The sequence below is a fragment of the Pantherophis guttatus genome, chromosome 2 (genome assembly GCF_059756535.1).
Source record: "Pantherophis guttatus breed Tessera chromosome 2, ASM5975653v1, whole genome shotgun sequence".
Classification (NCBI taxonomy): Eukaryota; Metazoa; Chordata; class Lepidosauria; order Squamata; family Colubridae; genus Pantherophis; species Pantherophis guttatus.
Genome location: NC_142064.1, coordinates 105,922,668 through 105,950,258, shown reverse-complemented (window position 1 = coordinate 105,950,258; position 27,591 = coordinate 105,922,668). Strand labels below are relative to the sequence as shown.

The following is a 27,591-nucleotide window of genomic DNA, read 5'->3' as shown; positions in this document are numbered from 1 at the left end:
TCTGTGCCATGAGGAGAGATAGCCAGTAAATATACAGTCCTGGTGATCACTAAATAAAAGAGGTAGTGATCACCACTACTGAGTTTTACTGAAAAGGAAGAAAGCTTTCCTCCCTTACTTCTGTTTCTCCAATTCTACATGACACATCTTCCTATTTTCATGTTTGTTCCTAACAAAGAAGACAAAATGGGAAAATCCCAACACGGACAATGCAAACTGGTCAGCCAAGTGAGTATTATTTTGAATGTGACATATTCTGAGGAATAGCTTTCTTTTCCACAGAAGATGAAGCAGCTTTAGATAAATTTGCCCTGCCCCTGCAGTAGATGAAGAAGACCAGGGTGATAGAAGAGGTTTTCTCCCAAACTGCAGCAGGACAACCTTCACTCCTCTTGTTGTGAATACAGTAGGCCACAGGCCACTTGAAATAATTAAAGCACAGACTCATAGGGCTCAAAGGGATCACAGAGGTCTTCAAGGCAGGAGACCTTATACTACCAGTGTTGGTGAACCTTTTCGGCACTGAGTGCTGAAACAGGAAACATGCCAGAAACCAGAAGAGCAGGCACCCAATGTACATGTGTGCACAGGGAAGATTATCTTCTGGTTTCCGGTGTGTGCATGCGCACTGGCCAGCTGGTCTTCATGCCCGCATGCACACCAGAAACTGGAAGATCAAGTGGCCGGTGCGCATGCATATGCAGGAAAACCAGCTGGCTGGCATGCCTGAACACAGAAGAGCAACAGGCAATGGCTCACATACCCAGAGAAATGGTTCTGCGTGCCACTTCCGGCACATGTGCCATAGGTTCGCCATCACGGCCTTATACCATCTTGGTCAAATGGTTGTCTGGTGTATTCTTGAAAACCTCTAGTGAATGGAGCACCCACAACCCAGTAGCCAAACTAATTGACTGATGAATTGTTCTCACTCAGAAAATTTCTCCTTACTTCTTTGAGCTCTCTTTAATGAGCTTCCACCCATTGCTTCTTCTCCTGCTCTCAAGTGCTTTGGAGAATAACTCAACCCTCTTTTCTCTGTGACAGCCCTTCAAGTATTGGAAGACACCTATCATGTCCTCTCTAATCGTCTTTGGTAGGCAAGACACATCTAGTTCCACAATCATTCATCATACAATGTAGCCTCTCGACCCCTCATCATCTTTGTTGCACTTCTCTGCACTCTTTCTAGGGGCTCATCTTTTTTGTATTGTGGTGATCAAAAGCAGTATTCCAAGTCTGACCTCACTAGTGAGGTCAGACTATAAAGCAGTATTATCACTATAAAGCAGTATTATCACTTCTTGTGATCTTGATGCTGTTTATTTGTTTGTTTTAAATAATTTATAAAGCCACCTACTCGCTCACAGCAACTTTAAGCGACTTACAGATAATAAATCTGTTGATGCAGCCTAGGATTGCTCTGGCCTTTTTGGCAGTTGCAGCACACTGCTAGCTAATACTGTAATTACGCTGCGGTCTGTTAGAACACCTAGATCCCTCTCACAGTTAGTACTGTTGAGCCAGCCTGAACCACCTTGACATGACTTTGAAGGCACCGTTTTATTATTTTTATTTCAATTCTTAAGCGATCCTATGGATATAAAGGTGGGATATAAATCATAATAATCAATGAAGGAACAAATAATGTCCTATTGAAATGGGTGATGAATGTACAGTAATTATCTGTATCAATTGTTAATTATACCCACCATTCAAAGCATCCAAGACCTACAAGGCTTAAAATACCTATCTTGTGTCTTAACCTTCCCCCAAACTCCAAAAAACAAATTCCCCTTCCCCATTGGTCTCTTCTACTCTAGCAGCTACAAAGGGAATGCAGTAGAACTGTGTACTCCAGACAACATTCTTTACACCAACTGACCTAAATCCATAACCTTGGTTTCAGATCTCCAATCAGTTGCCAGATATCCCTGTCTTTGAAGAGGAGATGGTAAATAGTACTTTGATACTTTGCCCAGATGGTTATGAGGCTTGGATTCATCAGTGTTTGTCCAGCAAACTAAACAGAGAGCTATTGAAAAGAAGCGATTTTTGAAAACAAAACAGAAAACAGGGCTTGTAACTCCTCCTCCTAGGATATTCCTGCAATTGAATACATTCACTTTCCACAAATGGTATTGCAAGCAAAGAAAGAGAGATGAACATCCCAATTCTTCTCTCATCCCAAAGTCTCGGGGCATCTGAATAATTGACCAAGTTTTTAAAAAATAAACAAGAAGAAGGGCTGGAATTCACACACTGTTTCATCTACTTTGGATTTTATCATCCACTGAAAAATCTTGCAGGAAGGATGAATATGAATCTCAGAAGATGGCTGGCCTTAGTACTCATGGTACAACTGCTTTTCACCTTTGCAGGTAAGGAAATTAGGGGTGATAGTTAAGTGAAGGGTCAAGTTATTCAGAAGGCAAGCATCATGTTTTAAACAAAATTATAAAAAGCTCTGCGCAATTTCAAATTTAATATCTATTTGGGTAAATTGGTGAAAAGCTTAAATGAAAAGATTATCAACCATGTTAAAGCAAGTCTGGCTGAAGAAGAATAAACATTGCTTTGATAAAAGTAACTACTGTACTACATTTCAAATAGTTTTGGGGAAGTTGCTCACTACAGTCCTGAACAAATGTAATAACTATTGGATAATAGGGTTGTTATAGAGCCGTACCTAGAAAGAAGCAGAAATCAGTGGAAAGCTTTTGCAATGGAAGGACACAAGAAAATGGACTCCTGACAATGAATGTATCAAATGTCTTTTCTTAAAAGCTTGCCTTTACCAGTGAGGTGGCCACTTTTATTGACAATAGGGTGTCAAAAACAAAAAGGGATTAGACAAGAAATTCCAAATTCTGTAAAGTGGATGAAGTTTAGATAACACTCCATCACACATACAGTACAAGCTATGCACACACTTTTTGCAAAATTCTTCATAGAGGACCGTGAGACATTTGGGAGAGCAAAATTCAGAATATTATAATTTGCAGGACACATTGTGGCAGGGGGAAATGTATACAAAAGGAACAATATTTGGGGGCTATTAGCTATATGGATTAGATTCTCTTTTTAATAACGGGATCGAAACAAACGAAAATGAATATTATTTTCTCTCAATTTTAATTTTATGGTAACAACAGGTAACCTTTAAAACTTTTCTCTCAAATAATAAAACAGAAACAGATCCAAGTAACAGTGATAGGTTTCATATTCATGAGAACAAATTAGATGCAGAATATTTGTGAACTTATGAAGGAGGGTATCTTTTAAACATTTAAACCAGTCTTACAAAGATTTGAATTAGTAGCTTTCTGCACTTACATTGAGGATACTAGTTGGTAAAAGATAAACATGTCAATTTACTTTTGAGGATCATTCATTCATTCTACATACACATGTATGCATACATACCATGCCATCTGTTGTGGCTCAGTTCATCAGATGCTGATGAACAAAGGTAATTTTCCTGAGACTACTAAGGGTTGGTAGCCATGAATGCAGTTACCCACTTGGGAAAGAAGCATTAAATGTTTCAATTATAAGATTACTTTCAGTACTCTAAATGTGAATGTTAGTATTTAGACAGCCATCGGAGCTTAGAAATTATTCACTCAGTAAAAGCTGGATTCATGTGAGGATCTGAACAATTGTATTTAAAAAATCGAGGATCTCAGGAAAGGAAGTTTTAGATGTTAACTTAATTTCGAAGGTTACAGTTTTAGGAATTACCCTGATAACTTTACCTTTTCATTATTCTTCAGTCTATCATGCTTGATTAAGTGGAAAACAGCTTCTTTCTTTTTTCTTTTTTGGCCTTTGTAGAACAAATAAACTAGAGATAAACTTTTATAAAAACAGAGAAGCATAATAAAGATGATCAAGAATAGAAACTAAGTCCTGTGAGAAGAGAAAGAAGGAACTGAGAATGTTCAATAATGTTGACAGAAGAACCAATTTGCCCAAAGAATTTGTGGGTGCCTCATCACTAAATGTTTTCCTGTGGAGGTTAAATTGTTGGGGTTACTTTAATTTGAATTCCTTCACTGAGTAGGGACTTAGATTTGATATGCTAAATGGCCCATTCAACTCTATGAGTCTAATCCTTGTTTTTGGCTGTCCTTTAAATAATCAGCCAATGCATGCTTTTCTTCTTCCACAGTTTGTGTGATTTGAAGTAAACCTCTGTCTGTCTTTCTGCAGGGCATGTATAATCTATCAATATCACTGACTATAGGGATATAATTCATAGTGATAGTCATTGGTTTTCTTCTTTTTTTGCTCCGAACTATCCAGTTCAGCTTGTGTTCAGTTAATAATCCAGCAATATATCATATCATAGATATGGCCCAGCTTTGATTGCATTTCCCTTGTTCAACTTAGTCTTTAGCAGTTCTTTCACTCTTTGGATGTATTCCTTACTAATCCCTCTTTTAACTTGTCCATGCTCAGATGTTATCCAACTGTAAAATGCCCAGATACTTGTAGGCTTCATCCTGATGGTTTCTAATGTTTGGCCATTCAGTATTTCAGTTCCATTTACCCCAATTTATTACTACTGTAATCAGGGCCGGATTTTCCTATAGGCTAACCAGGCTTCAGCCTAGGGCCTCAAGATCAAGAGGGGCCTACATTCAAATTGTTAGCAAAATTAAAATTACACTTTCACTATAGGTGAAAGGGCCTCATAAGTGGAATAGCCTAGGGCCTCTTTTCATCTAAATCTGGCCCTGACTGTAATACATTTCTCTAGGTCAAATTCCATTGCTATATCTGTGCTAAAAATTCTGACAGTGTTTGTCAATGACTGGTTTCACTTCTGATTTTCCATAAAGCTTCTGATCATCCAAATATAGCACATGTGAGATTTTATTAGCATTTTTTTGCTGTTTGATAGTCAAGATTTGTTTTCTTCAAAATCACTGAAAGTGGGATCATAGCAGTGACAAATAATAAGGATTTAAATGACTTTTCCTGCCTTTCCTAATGCCTCTCCTAATGTTGACACATTAACATTATTATTAATGTTTATTATTGTTATTGTTACATTTCAGAGTCTAAAAATATTATGAAAAATCAAGAATGTGCTGAGTTCCAATCTGCACATTTACTATGGGGTACAAATCTCCAAGTTCGATTTCTTCTGTTTCCCTTTTCCAATCCCAGCTGTGGACGGCTGCTTTCACAACAGGAGGACATCCAGGAGGTTGGATTCAATGCCAGCTTGGGAACTAAAATAATCATTCATGGTTTCAGGTACAAATATTCAAAACTGAACATATGCCCTCTACATTATGTGTAATGGTATGTGGGGATGATGTTGGAAGAGAGGAGGCAGAGCAGCAGCCTAGGCAACTGTCATGCAAAAGGTATCTCAGGCCACAGAAGACAAAAGGGGCATGAGAAACATCTCAGAAGGGTCCCTCCCTAGTTTTATGGAAAGTAACTGAGAAGGAGAGGAGAAGTGCTTTACAATAAAGGTACTGTTAATATTCATGGTTTGTCTGGATTACCTTGAAGGGCTGACATTATGGGACTAAGTAATGGATTGATAATTGGGATTGCTTTAACAATGAAAAGTAATCTGTATAATCTATTAAAGAATATCTATTAATATACTGTACATACATAAGAGAATAGAGCCACTGAATTGATCATTAATGACACTCTCCAAAGTCAGTGTGCTGCTAAATGCTTAAGAACTGGCTCATGCTGACTCCATTGTCCTTGCATTGCACCGCTAGCTAGAGTGGCAGTGTACAAATTGGCATATACTTATACTAAATGTCATTGTCAGGAAGGGAATTCCCCCCATCCCCATCCCTGTTGGAATTCACATCTTGTTTTCTTTCCAATTTCTCCCTTCTACATGCCTTTCTAAGAAATTATATGCCCAGCTAGTTGGGCCATTCTTTGTAACAACACATGTCATTCTTGTGATCTTTTGCCTGCAGCTTACCCTCACACTGAAAGCATATCTAATTTTCCATCATTCTCTTTGGGTCCTGGAAGCTCCCACCCCCTTATCTTTTGCACATCTCTTCTCAAACCTCCCACATTCTATGAAGAAGAATCTGAATTGGAAGATATTTTGGACTCAATGCAAGAGAGGCAGGCTGAAATATTTCATTTGCTGAAAGAGATACCCAATTACTGGCCATTTTGGGGAATTACCAGATGGTATTCATGCAGCTCATCTTCTTCAACTGCAGTTCCCACTCACCTGTCAGCAGTTCTGACATGTTTATGGACAGGGAGGGAGAATTTTGTATAACTAATGAGAAGCAGAAATTGCTACATCTGAAGATGGTGGGAGAGTTCTGGAATGGCGAGAGTTCCTCACAAAAAAGTAGAAGAGATTAAAACATTTACATTTCCTGCTGATAAGTGACAGAAGGAACGATGGATACAGATGCATGAAATAATGGAAATTCTGACTGATGGAAAAACTAGAAATGGAAGGAGGAACACCTAACACTTCCAGAACCATAAGAGGAAGAAAAGAAGAATATAGAAAAGGGATATTCTGCAAGAGATGAATGAAATGTAATAAGGAAGGAGCCAGTGGTTCCTAGGCTAGAGAGAACTTTTATGTCAACACAAGGCACACAGGTGCCTTCCAAGGCAATCAAGAGAATAGCAAGGTATTCACTGAATAATGAAAGAGGAAGGAAAAATGCTAGAATCTTAATCCTAGGCACAGGTGTGACTTTTGACTTCTGTATACTGCAGTAGACAAATCTCTGTATGCAGCATATGGCTTCATTATTATCTGGTAAAGAGACAAATCTTGGTTAGGAACATGCTGTTGAATAAGCCAAATTTTGAAAAAGAACTAACATTTCCAGGAAGCTGAGATATCTGCTATGAATGATATCTTCAGCCATTAGCTGTATATTGTATATTGAGGGTTTCATTATTTGTTAGATATTAAACCTTCCAGATTAGGCTTCACCCTTTCTTTTTAAATGGAGATGCCCTCACAAATTATCTTGCTTGTATTTCTCTTTAGGGCACTAGGCACCAAACCGTCATGGATAAATGCACTGATTCAAGCCTTCCTAGAAGTAGCCAAAGTCAATGTGATTGCTGTAGATTGGGTTCAGGGAGCCACAGCAGCCTATCCTACTGCAGTGGAAAATGTTATGAAATTGGGACTGGAAATTTCTAGTTTTATCCGCAAGTTACTGGTAAGTAGAACTCCTTGAGAAAGTACTAGATCCAATGTTGCTCAAATACTTTCTCTCAAGGGAGAAAAGTATCAAACAGAATACTGATGTGGCAAATATAACTATGTGCAAAAGAACCATGGTGTTTAGGACTCCAGAATTTTTCTAGATGGCTAGTGGTAGCATTAGCAAATGTACCTTTTTCAGTGGCGTCTATTAGTAATGTAAATGACTTTATGATGTTAATGTGCATGGGTTTTTTTTTCCTATTTCCACTTAACCACAGAGCAAATATGTCCTAGCGACATCCTTTTTCTGCTATGTCCCCATAATATTGCCTTCATTTCATTCCAAGCCCACGAATTAGACAAGATTAAAATGGCACTAAAGTTTAAATAGTATCCCACCCCCACTTATTCTGATACCATCCAAGGATCACTTCTAAGGTATATAAATGCATTAGGCTTTATCATCCTATATATTGGAGCGGCTGGAGGGGGGCGGAGGGACAGTAAGTCTTGTACTGATCTAATTTTCTGATGATTTGAAGAGTGGCAGATAGCAGTTCAATTCAGCAGTGAGGAGAGGCTCTAATTATGGACTTTTCAAAAATGTTAATCATCCAATCTTTGAATTCTCTAATATATTAAACATGTTTTAATGCTGTTAAAACCATCCACTGTTTTACTAGTACTTGGTTAATTAATTAGTTCATCTTATAATTAAAAAAAACTAACAGTCCTGAAAACACAGAGTAAAAAAGTTTGTATAGAGTCTAGAACCTAAATTCCAAAACCTTATATATAACTTAAAAGTTAAAATTGGACATAGATTTTAACAAAAGTCTTCTAGCCCACAGGAGAGGTGTGAAGCAAACAATGGCATAATTGCTCAAGACACCCTATCTTTGCTCTAATAAGATTTAAGAAAGAAAAAGTTACAACTGGAAAACTCCCCCCCCCTTGCTTCAGAAGTATTATCCTATGAATTTCCATATAATATGTACAGAATGAGAGGATATGGTTCACTATCTCTATTTCATCAGTCCTACATTGGCAAAGACATTATTCATATTCAGTCTCTGTTACTTTTTTATCTTCATTTATTTACTACTGCAATGCTCTCTACCTGGGGCTGCCCGTGAAGATCACCTGGAGGCTTCAGCTGGTACAGAATGCGGCCTTGCGGGTTGTTGCGGGAGGGACCCGATACTCCCATATTACACCTCTCCTGCGCGGCTTGCATTGGTTGCCGGTTGCCCTCCGGGTGAGATTCAAGGTGCTGGTGTTAACCTATAAAGCCCTTCATGGCTTAGGCCCAGGCTATTTGTTGGACCACCTGCAACCAGCATCAACTGCCCATCACCCGGTGCACTCTCACAGAGAGGGCCTACTCAGGGTGCCATCAGCTAGACAATGTCAGCTGGCGACCCCCAGGGGTAGAGCTTTCTCTGTGAGTGCCCCCACCCTTTGGAATCAACTTCCCTTGGGGCTCTGATTGGCTCTGATTGGCCCTGACCTTCACACCTTCCGCCATGAATTGAAAACCTGGCTATTTATGTCCCCCAGCCTGGACTGATGGGGTAGTGTCAGGTGTGTTTCCTTCAAAGTCCAGGAAAGAATGACTCCATTGTTTATAGAGAAAGGTACTTTTACTAGAGATGAAGTGAACGCAACCATAGGAAAGCAGAATCTAAGGCAATACGCACGAAAAGTGCATATAGAAAGCATCCCCTCCCACTGTCCACCATAAATCATCCAATCCAAAGGTCTCCCAGGGGTCAGGTGGGAGCACACTTCTGCCAGCGTCATCAATCAGAAATGCCACGACGTTGGCCTGACGGCAGCTTCAGTCCGGTGGCTTAACTATCAGTTTCGTTTTCCTCCTCCAGCACGTTTCCCCCCTCCATTCTATCTGCTCTCCCCCTCCCATTACTATGGCAGCCAAAGCAGAAAAAGCGGAGGCTGACAGGTATTATATTTTAAAACTTATAAAACTTTTCATATTTTTTGTGTATATTTGTTGATTTTAACAGTTGCTTCGTCGATTGTTGTTGTGAGCTGCCCTGAGTCCTTGGAGATAGGGCGGCATACAAATTTTATAAATTAATAAATAAATAAATATTTATCCATCATATTTGTATAGCCATGCATCCCATGATCAAGTGACTCTGGGTGGCATACAGTGGTTAAGAAACAAATATATAAATTAATGATGTTATTAATATTGAAAACTTCAACATTATAAAAGTCATAGAAGGAAGGGGTACCTCGATATTTGCCTATTAATGGTGCCAGGGGAAAGGCATTAAATGTATCCTCTAATATTTCAGCATTGTGACATAGGAAAGGTAGATAACAGAAGCAAAGCTGGCCAAGCTCCAACCTCCCTATGATTCTGGGGAAACTGAATTCCTTTCACTTTGGAAATCTAATCCCAATTATGTTGCCTGCTCATATTCGAGCAATTTCTAAAACCTAAAGAGCTGGAGAGTTTTCTTCCATGAACCCTTTTCTTCCATGCAGTTTTAAACTGTGAGGTAAATTATTTTAAGGAAATAGACAAGGTTTCAAGTGTCTCTTAATTAGCCCAAAGCAGAAGTCTTTTTGGTGTTTCTGCAGTGTATGCCTGGGAACAAAGGCCATCTTTTCTCTTTGTTGATTCTAACGTGATTTATCACAATAATGTTTTTTACCATATCTAGAAATAATTTTTAAAAATGCTCCAAAATGCACTAGGCCAAATAAATTGATTCATTATATTATGAAGGACATGTACAATATGTTGCAGTTGATTATGCATGGATAATAAACATGTCTATTGTTTCCAATGCGACTTCTCAGGATATCATATCTTTAAAAAAGAAACTACAGCTGTGGAGTGCTTTGGATTTAAAGAAAAATTATGCATTAAGTGGGATATGCCCACTTAAAAACACAGAAACTGGCTTCTGATGTGCCTAGCTGACAACTTGTTGTCTAAAAGGTGGAGGAGGGAACTCAAGGGTCAGCTATTTTGGACATAATTCTTACTAATAGGGATGAAGTGCTTGAAGGAGTGGAAGCTACAGGAACTTTGGAAAAAAGTTGCCATTCTAGAGTTCCCCATAATGCAGCCACAGGTAACTGAACGAAGTCAGACTAATATTTTAGACTTTAAGAGACCTAAGTTCAACAAACTAAGTGAGAAAATAGGAAGGATTCCAGGTGTTGGAAGAAAAATCCATCTGGTTCAGTTCCAAGCTGGGAATAAATGGAGGCTGCTTAAGAAAGAAAGAGCCACAGCATGCAGTTCTGGAAGAGCTGACAAATCAGCTTGATAAGTGCAATGATTTTTATACAGTTTCTGAAATGCTGCAGAGGGTTGTGCAATATAGTGAGCTCTGTGTCTTTTGCTATTCTAATGGTGGTAAGTTAATCCTATTATGTCCTAAAGGTCATGCCCTGTTCTTAGAATTTGGATGGAGAAGGATATAAATTTTAATCCCATCGCTGGAGGAGAAGGTGATTTGTTTGTGAATAGGCTGGCCCAATCTTTCTTAATGGGCATCTGCTGTAAGCTATTAAAAAAGACTGGGAGCTTCTTTCTGCCTCTAAAAACATGTTTCTCCATTTCTCCTTTGGGGAAATATAATATTGTACCTCTTTTAAAATTCTCCAAAATATTTCATTTTCTAGGAGGGGTGGGTTCCCACACATGGATAGAGGAAATGTTTTTCTTAGAACAGAAGAGGTGGCGGTGGGGTTCCGGGAGGGAGGGCCTGTGGTCATCAGCCTTACCAATGCTTCCTGTCAGAGGATCCCACTACTGGGTGGTTCCTCCCCTCCCCCTCACTCTTCACCTGCCCTGAGAAGAGAAGGGCAACTGCAGCGGATGGAGACTCGCTCCCTATTCCAGAGCAAGAGCGAAGCGTCCCTCTACTTGCCTCTTTTTCCAGCCTCTCATCTCTCTCTTTCTCTCATCTTTCTCTTTCTCCCTCTCTTTTTCTCCCTCTCTCATTTGTGTGTGTGTGTGTGTGTGTGTGCGTGCGTGCGTGCGTGCATGCGTGTTCCCTCTTGAACCATTTCCAAAAACAGGCGAGGGTTGGGTTTGTTTGGGTTTTTTTTTTGCGGATGTTGTTCTTTCTTCTTTGGGTGCTTTTTACCATATGATTTGTTGAGGGTAAAACTGCCCTCTGCAAAGTGATGCAACGGACCAGACAGCGAATAGATACGTTGCTTAGCAAAACACACAGATACTCACAGACTCTGAACGTTGATAGAAAAATAAACAGTCTTTACTTGTAGTAAAAAACAAACTTGGCTTCTCAAAACAAAGATAACACTTCTTCAAATAATAATGGTTCAACACAAAACATAGTTTGCTTACAATTCCAGTTGTCTTCAGTAACACAAAGTTCCTTTCAGCAGTTCAACCTTCAATAGCAGCAGCAGAAGTGAATGAACTTCCTGCCTTCTTTTTATGTCTGCTTAGCACAGCCAATTAGTCATCTTTGTAGAAGTTAAAGTTACAGAACATAGTTTTCTATATATTATCTACCCAACCATAGGATAAGCATCCAACATGATTTAAATCAAGAGTCATTTCAGGTTCCCAGATAAATGAAACTCTTTCATCCCCCTGCTGTGGTTCCCTGTCAGCTGTCCCACCTCGCCCTTCCCCCGCCCTCACTCCTCACCTGTCCTGAGAAGAGAAAGGCGAAGGTGGCAGATGGAGACTCACTCCATATTCCAAGCAAAGCACCCCTCTACTTGCCTCTTTTTCCAGCCCTTGTTGGGAGACACACAATTTTTCTCCACGCTTAGACACTGGCTGGGCTGCCCGGCTACAGCCAATGCTCTGCACCGTAATGGGCTCCAGGAGGAGGAGGGGGGGAACGCCGTCTTCCCCATTGTGCAGCTCGCTAAGTTTAAGTGCAAAAGCAGCAAGCAGCCACGGAGGTGGTGAGAGGAATATGGGGAGACGCGCCCCAGCTGGTGCCTCGGGGCGGAGAAAGTCCCCATATTCCTCTCACTGTCTCCATTGCTGCTGTAACAGCCTGACAGTCACTCCTTTTGCAACACAAGGTTTATTTTGGTATCTTTCCAGAGACAGAAAGAACGGGGCCAAATTTCCTTACAGTTATTCCCTGGGGGTGGGGGTGGGGAGTGGGGGTGGGGAGTGGGGAAGAGGGAGGGAGGAAGAGAGAGAGAGAGAGAAAGAGAGAGAGAAAAAGAAAGGAAGGAAGGAAGGAAGGAAGGAAGGAAGGAAGGAAGGAAGGAAGGAAGGAAGGAAGGAAGGAAGAAGAAGGAATTTTTGGATTTCACCACTGGTTTGTGTGGAGGATTGGTGGTGATGGGAATGCGCAGCCCTCCAGGATGGAGAGCAGGGCAAGAGAAGGCTCCGATGTTCGCTTGGGTGGTGGAGGGAAACTCAAAGCATTGGAGGCTTCAGAAGGGGCAGAATGTGCTTCAAAATATACAGTTCCTGGTTCTAACAGTGAGTGATGTCAAGTTGGCCATGCCCACCCAGTCACATGACTACCAAGCCACACCCACAGAACCAGTAGCAAACATTTTTACATTTCACCCCTGCTCAAGGCCCTATCCAACAAGATGCAATTGTGAGAAAAGTACGGCCCTGTACTTAGGCAGGAAAAATCAAATGCTTAGATATAAAATAGGCAGTACTGGCTCAACAGTAGTGCCTGTGAAAGGGATCTATGGGTCCTGGTGAACTATCACTTAAGAATGAGCAGCAATGTACTGCAGCTGCCAGAAAAGCCAATGCAGTTCTGGGCTGCATCACAGAGGAATAGCATCAAGTTATAGTATCACTCTGTACTGCATTATTGAGGCATGCCTGGAATACTGCATCCAGTTCTAGACACCACAAAAAAAGATGCTGAAGCCCTAGAACAGGGGTGTCAAACTCATTTTCATTGAGGGCAGGGGTGGGTTCTACTTACCTTTACTACCGGTTCGCAACAGGATGGACAGATGGACAATGATGACATTTGGGACAGTGGGCGGGGCCTCCCGCTGGTTTTACTACCGGTTCTTGCCAACCGGTCCAAACTGGGGGCAACCCACTGATTGAGGGCCACATCAGGGTGGTGTTTGACCTTGGGGGGCTGGGGTGGGCATGGCCAGGGGTGGGTGTGGCCAACTTTACATCACATGTGTCAGGTTGCCTGTGGTGGCCCCAATGCTCTGCCAGCAAAAACAGAGCTCAGGGGGACTGTGCATGGCCCCCATGAGCTCTGTTTTTGGCTTTGATGGCCTCCTGCAGCCCTCTGCCAGTGAAAACGGAGCTCAGGGGCCATGTGCGGTGGTGCACGGTCCTCCCGAACTCTGTTTTTCTGGCAGAGGCACTAAGGGCTGGTCCTTCACTGTTTTCAGGGCAGCCCTGAGGGCCATATCTAAGCACCTGGTGGGCCGGATCTGGCCTGTGGGCCTTGAGTTTGATACCCCTGCCCTAGAAAGAATGCAGAGAAGATCGAGAAAGATGATAAAGGATGTGGAGACATATGATCAACAAGTAGGGGAATTAGATATGTTTAACTTAATGAAGAGAAGCTTAGAAGGGAGACATGATAGCAGTCTTCCAATACTTAAGAGGCAGTCACAGACATGAAGGGTTCAACTTATTCTCCAAAGGACTTGACGGTAGGATAAGACCCAATGGGTAGAAACTTATTAGAGAAAGATTCAACTGGAGCTAAGGAGGAATTTCTTGTCAGTGAGAGCAATTAATCAATGGAACAGCTTGTTTCTGGGAATTGTGGATGCTCCATCATTGGAAGTTTTGAAGAACAACCATTTGTCCAGGATGGAATAAGGACTCCTGCCTTGGGGAGCAGGTTGAACTAGAAGATTTCCAAAGTCCCTTCCAACCTTATGAGTCTATGATTCTATATCATCTGGAGCACACAAGTACACAACGGTAGTACCTGCATTACTTTGTGATTATATGATTGTGAAAAGACACATTTTGTTTAAAGAAATGCAGACAAGTATCACTATTTTTTTAACCTTCAAATGATACATATTTAAAAAATAATATTTATGTAATCACGTTTCTGGTTATTGCTTTGCAGCTTAACCCTGTCCAGATTCCTTTTGTCATACAACATAAATGAACTATTTTGCCTGTACTCTGTTCATAATAAATTTAAAAAGTATTGTTGCGACTAACATAAAGTTGTATTGCAATAAGCTGTATATGAAACTCTAATTTTAGAGTTACCTTCATTTTGCATTTTTCCCCTTCCATCGAAGCAAAATAGTCCAGAGAAAAACAAGAACCAATTGATTAGATTGTTGGGGGATTTATCTGTGTGTTTTGAGGGCATTTAGAAGAAAAAAATCCTAATTATTATTCTTCCCAACCTTCAGGCTATGGGGGTGCCAGAGTCATCCATCCATCTTATTGGGGTGAGCCTTGGAGCACACGTTGGGGGCCTGGTGGGCCAATTCTATGAAGGCCACCTTGGAAGAATTACTGGTAAGGAAAGCAGCAAGGTGAAAATATTTAGTATGGTTTATGACATTTTTATTAATATACTAATATTTGAAGAGTGCTTAATTTAGCTCTTAACTAATTATATTTTGAGGCACAATGATTAAAGGCACTGAGATTGCTGATAGCCTCTGTTTGAGACCCAAGCTCCATGTGACAGGGTGAGCTCCTGTTACTTGTCCCAACTCCTGCCCACCTAGCAGTTCGAAAGCATGCAAACACAAGTATATAAATAGATATCACAGAAAACTTGCATTAGGCTCCAAGCTGATTCTGAACTAAGGTCCTGCAATAACTTTTTTTTCCAAAATGAAGAGATTGTGCATATTTATATATTATATAACTAATGTCATATAGATTTTGTTCCTTTTAGATTTTTCAATGAATTTTGCCATCTTGTTCTATAGCTTTGATCAACCTTCTGTTTGGCTATCATGCTGACAAAACAACTAGTTGGTTTTGCAAAAGATTTAAACAGTTCCCAATAATTATAGATGTAGAGGTTTAGCAATAGTATTGAATAAAGCTCCTATAAATAAGGAACTTTTAAAACATTTTAGTCAAAGAAATGATTTCATTGTGATTTGAGCTGATTCCTAATCCCATCTCTCAAAGCTTTTTTCAAACAAAATAATAGTAATAACAACATGGAAAGGATTATGATGATGATGATTGAAGAATTTAGTTTTGTTTTAGTTTCTTATGAAAAATGCCACAAGTTCAATTCTGTTTCAACAATTCAGGTTCTGCCTTCTGAATCACAAATGGCCATTTCAGGTGACCTTGTACTACACAATCACTTGCTGTCCTCCAAATTCAGCCAATGAAAAGTGTAACTGGTTGCCACTTATTGTTCATCATGTTTCAGCTCTGGATCCAGCGGGGCCAAAATACACAAGAGCCAGCCCTGAGGAGCGTCTGGATCCTGGGGATGCTCTCTTTGTAGAAGCCATTCACACAGATTCAGATAGTAAGTTAATGACCTGCTTTCCAATCATATTTCAGTTTTATTTTTTTTTAAAGACAATAACATTTCAGGTGTACTTATTTCTAAAAAAAAATTGTATCCTTCTTGAAAATAATTGCTTACTGTTAATTTCCACTTTTTAAGATGTGGTAATAATCATAAATAATAGATGCTGTTTGTCTGTCATAGCTACACTATCTCATCTTACTTCTTCTGATGGGGTGACTTTGGGTTTATGGATCAACAATTCCAGGGAAGAACTATACTGCCTTGAGCTCTGAATGGTGTTGAACTCTCAGAAGTGGTATGCAATCTGGGCATCCTCCTGCTCCTGTTCAAGCAGCAGCTGGTTTGTGGCCCAAAGGGCTTTTTTGTGCAATTAAATTTTGGGTGTTAATTGTGATCATTCCAGATTTGAGAATTCTTGCTCATAGTCACTCATGCCCTAGTCACCTCCAGCTTGGATTATTGTCAATTCTGTACAAATGGAATCCCTTGAAAAGCATTTGAAATATAAAGCTGGTATAGAATGCAATGGTCTGGGTTGTCGCGGAATATCTTGTTACCGATGGGTGACCCCACTCCTTTCAGACTGCACTTGTTGCCAATCAGCATCCGGTCCATTAAGGATCCAGATCTTTTCTTCTATGCATCTGCTCATCTAATCAAATCAAAGACTGTCAAACATCTTCTAAGTCCTGTCTTCTAGGGATGCCATCTGATAGGACCTTGGAAACAAACATTCTCAATTGCCGGCCCTATAGAAATCCACTCTATTCTTTGTCTCTTGGGTTTCAGGAGATCAGTTATGACCTGGCTATTCTATCTATCCCAAAAGGAAGGAATGTTGCAATTGTTGGAGTGACCTGGCACACAAATGATTTGGGGTCCGTCCGTCCCCCACACACATCACTGTGATACTATTGGGATTTTTTTACCTTTTTAAAAAACGGCAGTCTTTCAAAGTTCAAACTTCTTCAGAATGCATTTTACAATTTGCAATTAAAGTTAATCAGTAACTATAATACTTCACATAGTTCAGTTGTATGCATATTTTGTGTGTTTCAACAGTTGGCTTTCTTTTATTTGCGTGGCCAATAATTGGAACAGAATTAGAATATTCCAGAATATTCTGGAAAAAAAATATTTGTGAAAAGATCTGTTTCGTGCCTATATGTATCTACATATGTGTGATCAATGCTTCCAGTTACAGCTTTGCTATAGATATCTGCATCATTTTAAAAGCAATTCTAACATAGATTTTTTTCTAGATTTTGGTATCCAAATACCCGTGGGGCACATTGATTACTATCTTAATGGAGGGAAAGATCAGCCTGGATGTCCCCGTTTCATATTATCTGGTAATAATGGTTCTTGGGTGATTATTTGAAGCTGCTTTTCTGTCAAAGCAGTGTAAATACAGTATAGATACAGTAAATACAATCTCATTAGGGATATCTGTATCAATAAATGGGGATTAACAGGAGGTTGCCAGAAAGGTTCAGTAAGAGAATTTAAGGGAAATTCTCTATTAATTTTTCCCTATGAGGGTCTTTTCACTTTCTATCAAACCACAGCACAAACTGAGCAGGCAGCAGTCTCTTTTCTTCTGTGGAGTTGTCATGTCTCATTGGAAACTACTATTAAGTAGTTTCCAATAGTTAAAACAGCTTTTTCTCCCTTCTTCTAATAGTGTTCAAGGACAGTCTAAAATTTGTTAGACTTTGTCACTCATTATTTTGGAATGAATGCAATAACTGCAGAGGCAATATGGTAAAAGCAATCACGGTAACTATCAACATTGGGGATATTAAAAGTCAAACTGCTACAATATTCTGTTGACTCAAGGATAAGTGGTAAGCAGTTCAGCAGTGGAAAAAGGCCCTTAGTCAAGAATTTGTACTTACATTTGGAAAGCTGCTTGTGACCTGGCCAGCCTCCTGATTTATTTGTAGAAATGCAAATACAAGAGCATTTGGACGGTGGACATTTGAGCTGGACATAGGCTCAAATGGAGGCTATACAGCTATCTTTTCCAGTATACATTAATTTAGATTCCTGTACTGAGTAGACTGGTGGACTCAATAGTCTAATCAGTGTTTCTCACATTCAGCAATTGTAATATGTATGGACTTCAACTGGCAGAATTCTTCAGCCAGCATGTTGGGAATTGAAGTCCACACATCTTTAAGTTGCTGAGGTTGAGAAACAGTAGCTTAATAATCAAAGTGGTTTGACAATTATCAAAGAAAATTTTGTACATAGAATAATAGGATAAGATAGCTTCAATTTCTACTTGTGCTTTAAAATCCCAGCAAACTGAAAAATAAAAATGTATTTTATGTACCTGTAAATGACATGTTTTGACTTATTTGCTATTCTATTAGATATAATGTAAATTTATAGTTAAAGCATAAGAACAAATCAGTTAAAGTATATTTAATCCATTAATTCTTCTTCAGGGCTGGTTTAAAAGCTTGGCATCTTCCTAAATTAAAAATCTCTTTCTCTTAAGTTTATATTTTAGCTTTCATTTCACTTTTTTTAACCAAAAATATTTAGATTTTTTTAAAAAAATGATTAGAAAACCACTAAATTAATCTTTGGTTTTTTGTTTTTGTTTTTTAAAGGCAAGGAAAGGGACATTCATCCAGTTTGGATCATTTTGAGCCACAGTGGTGCAGTGGGTAGAATACAGTACTGCAGGCTACTTCTGATGACTGGCGGCTGCCTGCAATTTAGCAGTTCAAATCTCACCAGGCTCAAGGTTGACTCAGCCTTCCATCCTTCTGAGGTTGGTAAAATGAGGACCCAAATTGTTGGGGGCAATATGCTGACTCTGTAAACCACTTAGAGAAAGCTGTAAAGCACTGTAAAGCAGTATATATTGCTATTTTTAAAGAAAAAATTGCTATACATTTCCACAGAGAGCCATTTGATGTACTTGTTAAGACATCAGGCCAGAAACTCTGAGAACATAAGACTCAGAACCAATGGATGACTTTGGGTCAGTCATTCTCTCTCAGCCCTAAAAAGCAGGCAACCCACTTTGGAAAAATCTTGCCATGAAAATTGTAAGGATTAGTCCAAGAAGTCACTGGCAGTCAAGACAAGTCAAAATCACCAACAACCCCACTTCCCTATTGACAGGCCATTTCTCCCTTTTTATTGCTTTTCAATTGTTATGCCCAATTAATTTTTTTTTTTTTAAATAGTGAAACTGTAATCAGGTTTATATTTTGAAGGCTAACAAAGAAATTAAAAATAATGAGAAATGGCACTAGCCACCAAAATGATGACATATCTGTAGCTTCATACACTCTGTCTCTTTTCCTTTCCAGGCTACAAGTACCTGATCTGTGACCATCTGAGGGCTGTGCATTTCTACATCAATGTCTTGAAAGATTCCTGCCCAGTGATGGCTTTCCCTTGTTCTAGTTATAAGAATTTCTTAGCTGGTCACTGTTTAGATTGCTTCAATCCTTTCTTGCTCTCCTGTCCCACAATTGGTATGTTACTTCTACAGTGATCTCAGAACCTAAACTTTGAGAATTTGGGATGTGAGTGGAGTTAGGATATGGCAGGTCTTCCATCTTCTGTGAGATATGTCTTCTGATTAGATGACAAATGAAATCAAGATCTCTGTTGAGGACATAATATTTTATTGAAAGTTCTGTCAAAGTTAAAACTCGCATACTCCAAATCTGAACAATTCTAAAATGTAAGTTGTTGAAATGTTTGATTCCAATTCCCTGTCAGACTTTGCTCTTTATTTTCCAAGTATATAGACAGTAAATCAGAGTGTAGCAGTAATAAAGCAATTTTGTTCCCGTTCCCAAATTTATTTTTAAAACAGGAACAGAGAAAGAAAGAATGAAATATCCATATTTACACCAGGAAGGGGGAGAAAAAGAGTAGAAACAGTTGTTGTATTGAAGAACTCAGTCCAATCCTAAGAGTCAAAATTCCTAGAGTTTTTCTACAGTAGCAAATTTTGGAACTGAATTTTTGCTGTAACAACAAGAAAAGCTGCTAAATCAGCAATGAATTGTTCCCACTGTCTTGCCTATCCCCTGCCTGTGTTTAACGGCATGACAGTTACACATTAAGCCTGCAAAAAACATGGTCTGGAATAGAGAAGAGGATAATGTAGATGGCAATTAAAATTCATAATTCATAAGTTTATTTGTCAAGCATATATAAGATAACAGGTAAAAGTATAAACATAATTTGAATACATGAAAAGAGTAAGTAAAAAAGGAATATTAGAACAGGGACGGTAGGCATTCTGGTTCACTTACAGACCTCTTAGGAATGGGGTGAGGTCAGCAGTAGACAGTTTATGGTTAAAGTTTTGGGGGTTTGGGGAAGAAACTACAGAGTCAGGTAGTGCATTCCAGGCATTAACCACTGTTACGGAAGTCATATTTTCTGCAATCGAGTTTGGAGCGGTTTACCTTGAGCTTGTATCTATTATTTGCTCATATATTGTTGTGGTTGAAGCTGAAGTAGTCATTGACAGGAAGGACATTGTGGCAGATCATTTTATGTACTATGCTTAGGTCAGACTAAAGTTGGCGTAGTTCTAAGTTGTCTAAGCCCAAAATTTGGAGTCTGGTGGCATAAGGTATTTTATTGCGGTTAGAGGAATGGAAGACTCTTCTCGTAAAATATCTCTGGACTCTCTCGATTGTATTTATGTCCGATATGCAGTGCAGATTCCAGACAAATGAGCTCTGTTCAAGAATTGGTCTAGCAAATGTTTTGTATGCTCTAGTTAGTAGTACAATATTACCAGAGAAGAAGCTACACAAGATTAGGTTAACAACTCTTAATGCCTTTTTGGCATTGTTATTACAGTGGGCTCTGGCACTTAGATCTTTAGAAATGAGTACTCCAAGATCTTATAGTCAGGCTGCCTATTGTGTTTTAAAAATGAGCGTATCTTCTAAGACCTTTCCTTACTTGCACTGAACTCCAGTACAGATATGCCAGCGCAGCATCTATTTATTTGTTTGTTTATTTGTTTGTTTGTTTGCTATCTTCCCATGACATTGTTTTCATTTCAGAGTGTCTACTGTATAGGCATGATCAAAAATTCAAGAGATCAGCCACAAGAGTATGATTGAAGCTCCATTTTAATGTACAATACACCTAAAAATCAGATGGAGCTATGATTACAAAATCATGGCCACTATCTTGACTTTTTAAAGTATACTCTGTGGATATCCCTGTTTTATCTCATTCATTGTCCAAACAAAGACTGGTTTAAGTTGTCATGTTAAAATAGTGTTCCCCTGCTATCTGACAGTTTCAAGATCCTTCTAAATATTGAGACTTTGTCATTCATTATCTTGGAAGGAAGATAGACAACTGACAGAGACTGAAAACAGAAGAAATAGAAGGAGGATAAAGATAAGCAATAAGGACAACATTTGATTTGAGAACAGCAAATTTCATGCCAGTATCTGCCCAGTCAAGGATGAGTGAAGAGCACTTTAGCTCAGCACCAAGGAAAGGGACACTTGTTTGCTATTTAAATGAAAAGTGAGACCTACAAAATCTCAAATTTGATGCCCAATACTAACTGCATGTTCACTCTTTACTTATGCACCAGAGAATTCCATATTCTTCTGTATTATAATGTTGATTTAGGACTTTTGGACAATGGAGGACTCAACATGAAAACGTTACCTAGAGAGGTTAAAGTTTACTTGGCCACAGCTGCATCAGCACCATACTGTGGTGAGTAATTGAAAATTGAAAACTTTCTTCTGAATATCGGAGGACAATAATTTAGAATTCAGATCCAATGACACTGATAGCTTTCAAATGTAAAATGAATACACAGTATAGACAATCTTCCTCTTGATTTTGTAATTAAAGTTCTGCTTTAAAGCTCCTCACTGAGATTCAATTGTTTACATCTGTCTCTATTGGAAAATATAGTACCAACAGTACTAACCTATATGTTCAAATGAGGAACAGAGGCAAGACTAGATCTGGGAGAAAACTAAAATTTCATTTAGGATGGTAAAAATTGTTAATTGGCTGAATTCATTGTCTTTGAGATATAAGGAGAACAAGAAGGAATCCAATCTTATTCCTATCTTTAAAACAAAACAAAACAGGAGAATCTAGACAAATTGATACCTGAGAAGATTCTAGAATAAACTTATGTTTTAATTAACTATTGTGGTGTATCACTCAACAGCTCACAGACAATATTGCCTATGTTCCCTCATAATAAAAAGTACTATAGACCAATTATTAATTTATTTTAAAGGATCTGACTGACAAGTGGGGAGATATTCTTGTATGAGTTTACAAAGAACCTAGCAACAATTTTCTTTTTAATAATGGAGGCTAATCATGTTTAATGCTTTCTGCCGAGAATGTGTTTTCTGTGTTGCTTAGTACACCATACACTTGTGGAGTTCCACTTGCAACAGAGGAGAACTTCAGATACCAATATTGAGATAACCTTTCTCACTAGCAACTCCTCAGCTAGCACCAGCTTCATCATGTGAGTAATAATGGACAGTTCCAATGTCTTCTTTTGTTCCTTTCAGTTTGCACAATCATCCAATAGGCAGCATAATCTTAACTAGCCAAAATGGTTGTGAGCTGTCAGACTTGCTGAATCTGTTGTATGTCAAATCTAACTCCCTCTTGACTCCAAATATGTGGTGCATGTTTGCTTGTTTTAAGCTTCTCTTGGATTCAGTCTGCTGCAGGATAATATAAAACTAACCCAGCCTGTCTTCACTTTGCACCAGCATTATAAATATCTGCCCAGACCGACTAAAATTTGGACATGGTATAACACTTTTCTTCTTCTAGCCCATTCTCATCCCATATTTTATTTTTCACAGCATATATTGGCAGATCTTTTTTTCAGAAAAAAATCATCTTAGTTGGCAGGAATGATTTCTGGAACATACCCTAACACCACCCACTAACACTTATTTAATTAGGATTGTGCCATGGGTGTTTCCACATAATATTATAATAGAAACAGAGCCAGATACATTTGTATTTGAAGCATGTAGATTTGTGGTACTATGAAGACATGAGCAATTGTGCAGCTGCAGAATTTTCTGCTGTTTAAATGTTCAAAATCAGGGTTTACTGAAGTCTCAGAAAATTATTACTTTGACTGCTTGTGTAAGTAGTGGAGCCACATCAACTTTCTTTACTATCAGCTTCTTAATTGTGCAGCTAAATGAATAACCAAGAAAAATGCTAAGTGCAATCTTAAATATACATTATGTGCACACAGACAATGTTGAATTTACAGTGCAGAGAGAATGGCCAGATGCTGCCAGATGTTGAAGCAAAGCTAAGCAAACAACTGCAATCATTTAGGAATGCTGATTTTGCTTTTCCTGCAGTGCTTGATTCTTTCCAATGTGTTTTTCTCTCCTCTTGCACTTCAGCTAATATGTACAGAATAAAGGTGTTGCAGAGAGCATAGAATTTCCTTTGGATCCTCATGGAAAATGGCCTGGCTCTCATTAAGAGTGATTCAGAGCTCACTCTGCAGCGTGACTATAGCTCTTCCCTACAATGTATTTATATTTCTCCAAAAAGTCAATAAAACTTTGGTTCCTATTCTCACACTTTATATCCTATTGAGCTTCACAGACCCAAACAACAAATGTTGGGCAAAGGCTTGCTGATTCATTCCGCTCCACTATGCCAGATAGAAAGTGTGATGTTGCAGCAGCGTCACAAGTTTTGGAAGAGGAACAAAGATGAGCCACCTATTGTTGGGCACTTTTGTACTGCACCTCTACCTGTGGATACAAAGTAAGCAAGGAATATATATATTTTTTAGCAAGAAAAGTATTGAGAGATTCTTTGTTCCCCTCTTTGTTGGGGATACTGCAATTTTAATTTATTTGGGAATAAGTTAATTAAGATGCATTTGAAGCATTTTCCTTTTTCACTAGTCCATATGGGATATTTATTTTAAAATATATTGGAACTCTGTTTGCTTTTAGCTTAAATAGTCTCAGAGGCGTTGGGCAGCTCCAAGCAACACTATTTCCATTCCTTAATTCATCTTTTTTTAAAGCAATGGTAAAATCATTTTTGCTTGTGCCAACTGTAAACTGTCATAATATTTGCTTGATATGACCTCAGTGCTTATCTCATCACCGTAACTATTGCCAAGCGGTAGTCTTTGTTGCATGCAGAAGTTAAGAAAGGGGATTAGGGATTTCCTTGGTTTCCTTTCCACCCATGAAATGTCACTAGCCAGCATTAAAATATCCACCACTTGCTCTCCATAATTTGAGTTGGTGGTGGGGCTGGGGGGAAAGCCAAGAACAAGCAAAACTGCCATAATTTGTTCCTTGCTTAAATTAAGGCCCAATAAGGACCTTTAAGGTTACTGAAGTACGAATAGTGAATCAGATGAAATCAGTTTCATTAGAAGAGGAACCAAACTTAAAATTAAGGATCAACACAAATTGATCCATCTCCATTTCTTCATGTTACCACTGGTAAAGTTGGTTGAAACAGTCATCCTTTCTTTGAGAAATTGCAAAGGCAATTTAGAAAATGAAAATTAATAAAGGCATTAAGGAACAATATATTCCAGGAGCCATTGGTGGTTGGTTTTTTTCCCCAGTGTATCCTTATTTTCTTACCTTTTACTTTTCTTGACGTGCCTTTTCCCATGCCAGCTGAAATAATTTAAGTTTTGAGAAGCTGCTGTTTAAAGTGGCAATATAGCCTAACATATTTGGCTCGCTCGGCTCCTGGGCACAGAGTGGGCATAGGCAGCAGCAACGGTGGCTCCTCACATTGCTGGGGAGTGAAGTCATTGTGACCATTGTCTGCCCTGACCTGCCCGCTGGGCGGCCAGAGAGGTGATCAACTGCAAATCGTGGCGCTCACCTTGTTTTCCCCAAAGCTGCCAGACAGATTCTCCCCCCAGACCATCCCAAAGAGGTTTGTTCCTCAGGCTGTGCTCTTTCCCTCCTCCCACAGCATGCGAGGGGTCTCTTTGGGGGAAAGTGAGTAGTCCCTGCAGATCGCAGGAGCACCCTGATAAGTTTTCTAGAAAAGAACTTATCAGTAATCAACGCCCTCTTTCCCAGCCGACTTGCAGGAGGAGGAGGAGGGCAGCGTAAAGCAGCACCACCTTAAATGCTGGTAGGCAGAGGTAGAATTCTTGTTTTCTTGTTTTCCTCCCCCAAAATTAAGGTGCATCTTATACTCCGGTGCGTCTTAAACTCCAAAAAATACGGTACATAAGAACTAAGCCAGGTGCTTAATGCATCTATTTTGCACGTAGCCAAAAACTCCAAACTTATCCTAATCACATGCTCCTGAGGCACTTTAGTGAGCAAGGGCTGTTGTTTGCAAGGAGAAGGTTGATAACCTCTGTTATAGAAGATAACACATCTTAGCAAAGATAGCCCAGGACTGAAAACCTACCTCTACCACCAGCACAAAAAAATGTGTACTGACAAAATAAATTATTAAAAATAATGTCATAGGGCAGAAAATTATCTGCTATTAATTCAGAAAGACAGGCTGAAGAACTGGAATTACAGTACTTATTGTAAATTATTGTTGCATAGCAACTTACCAAAAATGCATTAAAAGCTTAGTAGTATCCTTTAACTTTATTCTGTTCTTTCTTCAGTGAGAAGATGATGTGCTTGCCACAAGTACTGACTATTACAAGCCATAACCCCCTTCTACAGAACCTCAACATTCAGTGTGATTAGCACAGTTTTCACTTGTGGACACAGATATTATAACAGGGCTGTAACTTTGAAGGTTGATTTTAAAATCAAATGTGTGGCATTGAATTTTTTAAATGTGTTTTCTGTCACAGAATACTTGCTTCACTTCAACTGCTAATAATTTAAGCCTGTTTTTAGTAATAATTAGTTTTATAACCATGATGAAAATAATTACAATGTACATAAAATGGAACAGCACCTAATTGAACAGGACCTATTACTAATAAATCTGGAGTGAAAATAAGTAGATTCTGCCAGAAACTGACTGTACATGGTGCTAATTGTTTGACAGTATATATTACTTACCATTGTAAATGCAGTTCTCCATTTAGAAGGAAACAAATGGCATTTTGCTTGATGTACTTTCAGAAGTGGAAGGCCATTATCAAGGAAGGGGGCATTTCATGAATTTCTCTTCTACTGCTTATATCCATTAGCATGTTCAACTCAGTTGTCTGACCCACTAGATGAAGACTTTACACAATACAAGAGAAACATTTTCCATTTGTATCCCAAGTAGTATTTTGCAGTAAATGTAAGCAAACTTCTACCCCTTAGTATAAAATCTTTGCTCAAGGCAACTGGCATGTTAAGAATTTCTGGATCATACTACCTAATTCAAAACAGGAAAAGTATAGAAGATGGACATCTACATGTTTTGTCTGATCTTCACTTCTGTGGGAGAGTATCCATAACATCTTCCTTGTGCCTCAGCAAAATTGTCCAGTGTTAAAACAAAGACAGTAATAGTATCAGGATTAATTACCGAACTTGGCATCACTATTTTAATTTTATTTTGTAAATATGTTTTTGTGGGTTTTAAAACAACACCTCCAAACTGTTAACAGTAGAACCTTTGCCTCTCATTAATAATGTATACAATAAAGTTTTGATTTAACTTTCCATTCACTTGGGCTTCCAAGAGTCACTTTGTAAGTCTTTTCATCACACCAGTGCTTTCTGAAGAGAACTTGATGTCACTGGGGACAATGCTATTGAAAAGCAACTTCACTTTATTTCAACTTCATTTCTGTCATGCAAGTTGGGTGGATTATTGAAACTAATAGTGGCATATACTATATGCTTCATCCTCTCAATTCATTGAATCCCTACAGTTAGTATATTATCCTATGCAGGAAGAGGGAAGACAGTGTTGCTATATTAATTTATATTGTGATTTTCTCTCCATACGTTAGCCAAAGCAGCTAAAGTAACAATTAAAAGCCAACACTTAAAATATTACAAATCACTATATAGATCACTATAAACTAGCCCAAATTGGAAATAGATGTGTTGACTCTTTCTGAAGACCAATTGGGAGCAAAAGGAAAGCCTTTAAATAGAGGCCTTTAAATGTGCCTAATACTGTAAATAGAGCTTGGAAAGCAGATGCATCTTCAAGAGAATTTCTCCAGTTGATGTTACTTTCTCAATTGATTCATCCTGTGGTCTCTAGGTAGTTAAGTTGTGAACTGTTTAAAGTTTAGAAGCAAATCTTTAAACTTTACCCTGAAAGTGCAGATCTTGCATTACAGTTATAATATGTATGTAGTATTATACACCAGAAGGCAGCCTATTTGTTGCATATTATACCAACTGAATCTTCCGGGAAGCTACTCTCAACCTGGGGGTGGAAAGTTAAATATTTAAGTTCTGTGTTATTGTGGGATGCCTTTGTGAAGAATATAGCTTTAGTGAGAAGAATGACTCCTCACATTGGCAAGCACATTAATGATAGCCAAAATGGAAGGAACAAATGAAAGATTTGTTTTCTTCCTTCTTTGATTTGTGAAAGAAGAGAACATCCATCATGTTCCATCACTTAATTATACCATCATAATTCCAAGATATGTAATATATTTAACATATATCAAGTGTTCAAGAATACAAACATCCAGGTGCCAGAGCAGACTGATAAACTCTGGCAAATATTCCATCACTGCCTCTCTAGTCTATGCATATCTTTCATGGTGCAACATATGGACAGAAATTTTATATATGTTTTGACACACAAATAATGAAGGCTATCCTGATTGGTGATTAGTGATCTTATTGCTTCATGCAGGTCTTGGATTCCCAATAGCAGTTCTCTAGAGTTCTGGGGTCTGAGTTGGAGCCAGAGGGGCTTGTCCTTTTGCAAGGGCAGGATGATTAGTCCTCAGGTGGTTTCCCAAAGCTG

General features: G+C 38.8%; 2 protein-coding genes across 5 annotated transcripts in view; one reads left to right on the top strand and one right to left on the bottom strand.

Annotated features, from left to right (window-relative positions):
• Positions 1-1,485: 1,485 nt before the first annotated feature.
• Positions 1,486-26,321, top strand: PLA1A (phospholipase A1 member A). The gene is made up of 11 exons (XM_034411148.3): positions 1,486-2,381; positions 5,067-5,268; positions 7,025-7,202; positions 14,558-14,666; positions 15,550-15,651; positions 16,920-17,009; positions 18,990-19,157; positions 21,304-21,393; positions 22,066-22,174; positions 23,296-23,460; positions 25,310-26,321. The coding sequence occupies exons 1-11, from the start codon at positions 2,315-2,317 to the stop codon at positions 25,392-25,394; spliced, it is 1,365 nt and encodes a 454-aa protein (XP_034267039.1). The 5' UTR covers positions 1,486-2,314; the 3' UTR covers positions 25,395-26,321.
• Positions 26,171-27,591, bottom strand: part of POPDC2 (popeye domain cAMP effector 2) — a 51,930-nt gene continuing 50,509 nt past the window's right edge. For 3 of the 4 annotated variants that reach the window (XM_034411149.3, XM_034411151.3, XM_087888372.1), the window contains one exon: positions 26,171-27,588. Coding sequence is in view for 3 of the 4 variants with exons in the window: in XM_034411151.3 (XP_034267042.1) it covers positions 27,503-27,588 (86 nt within the window). In the remaining variant the exon portion in view is untranslated. The remainder of the gene's footprint in view (positions 27,589-27,591) is intronic. The other variant, XM_087888373.1, reaches the window with a different exon arrangement.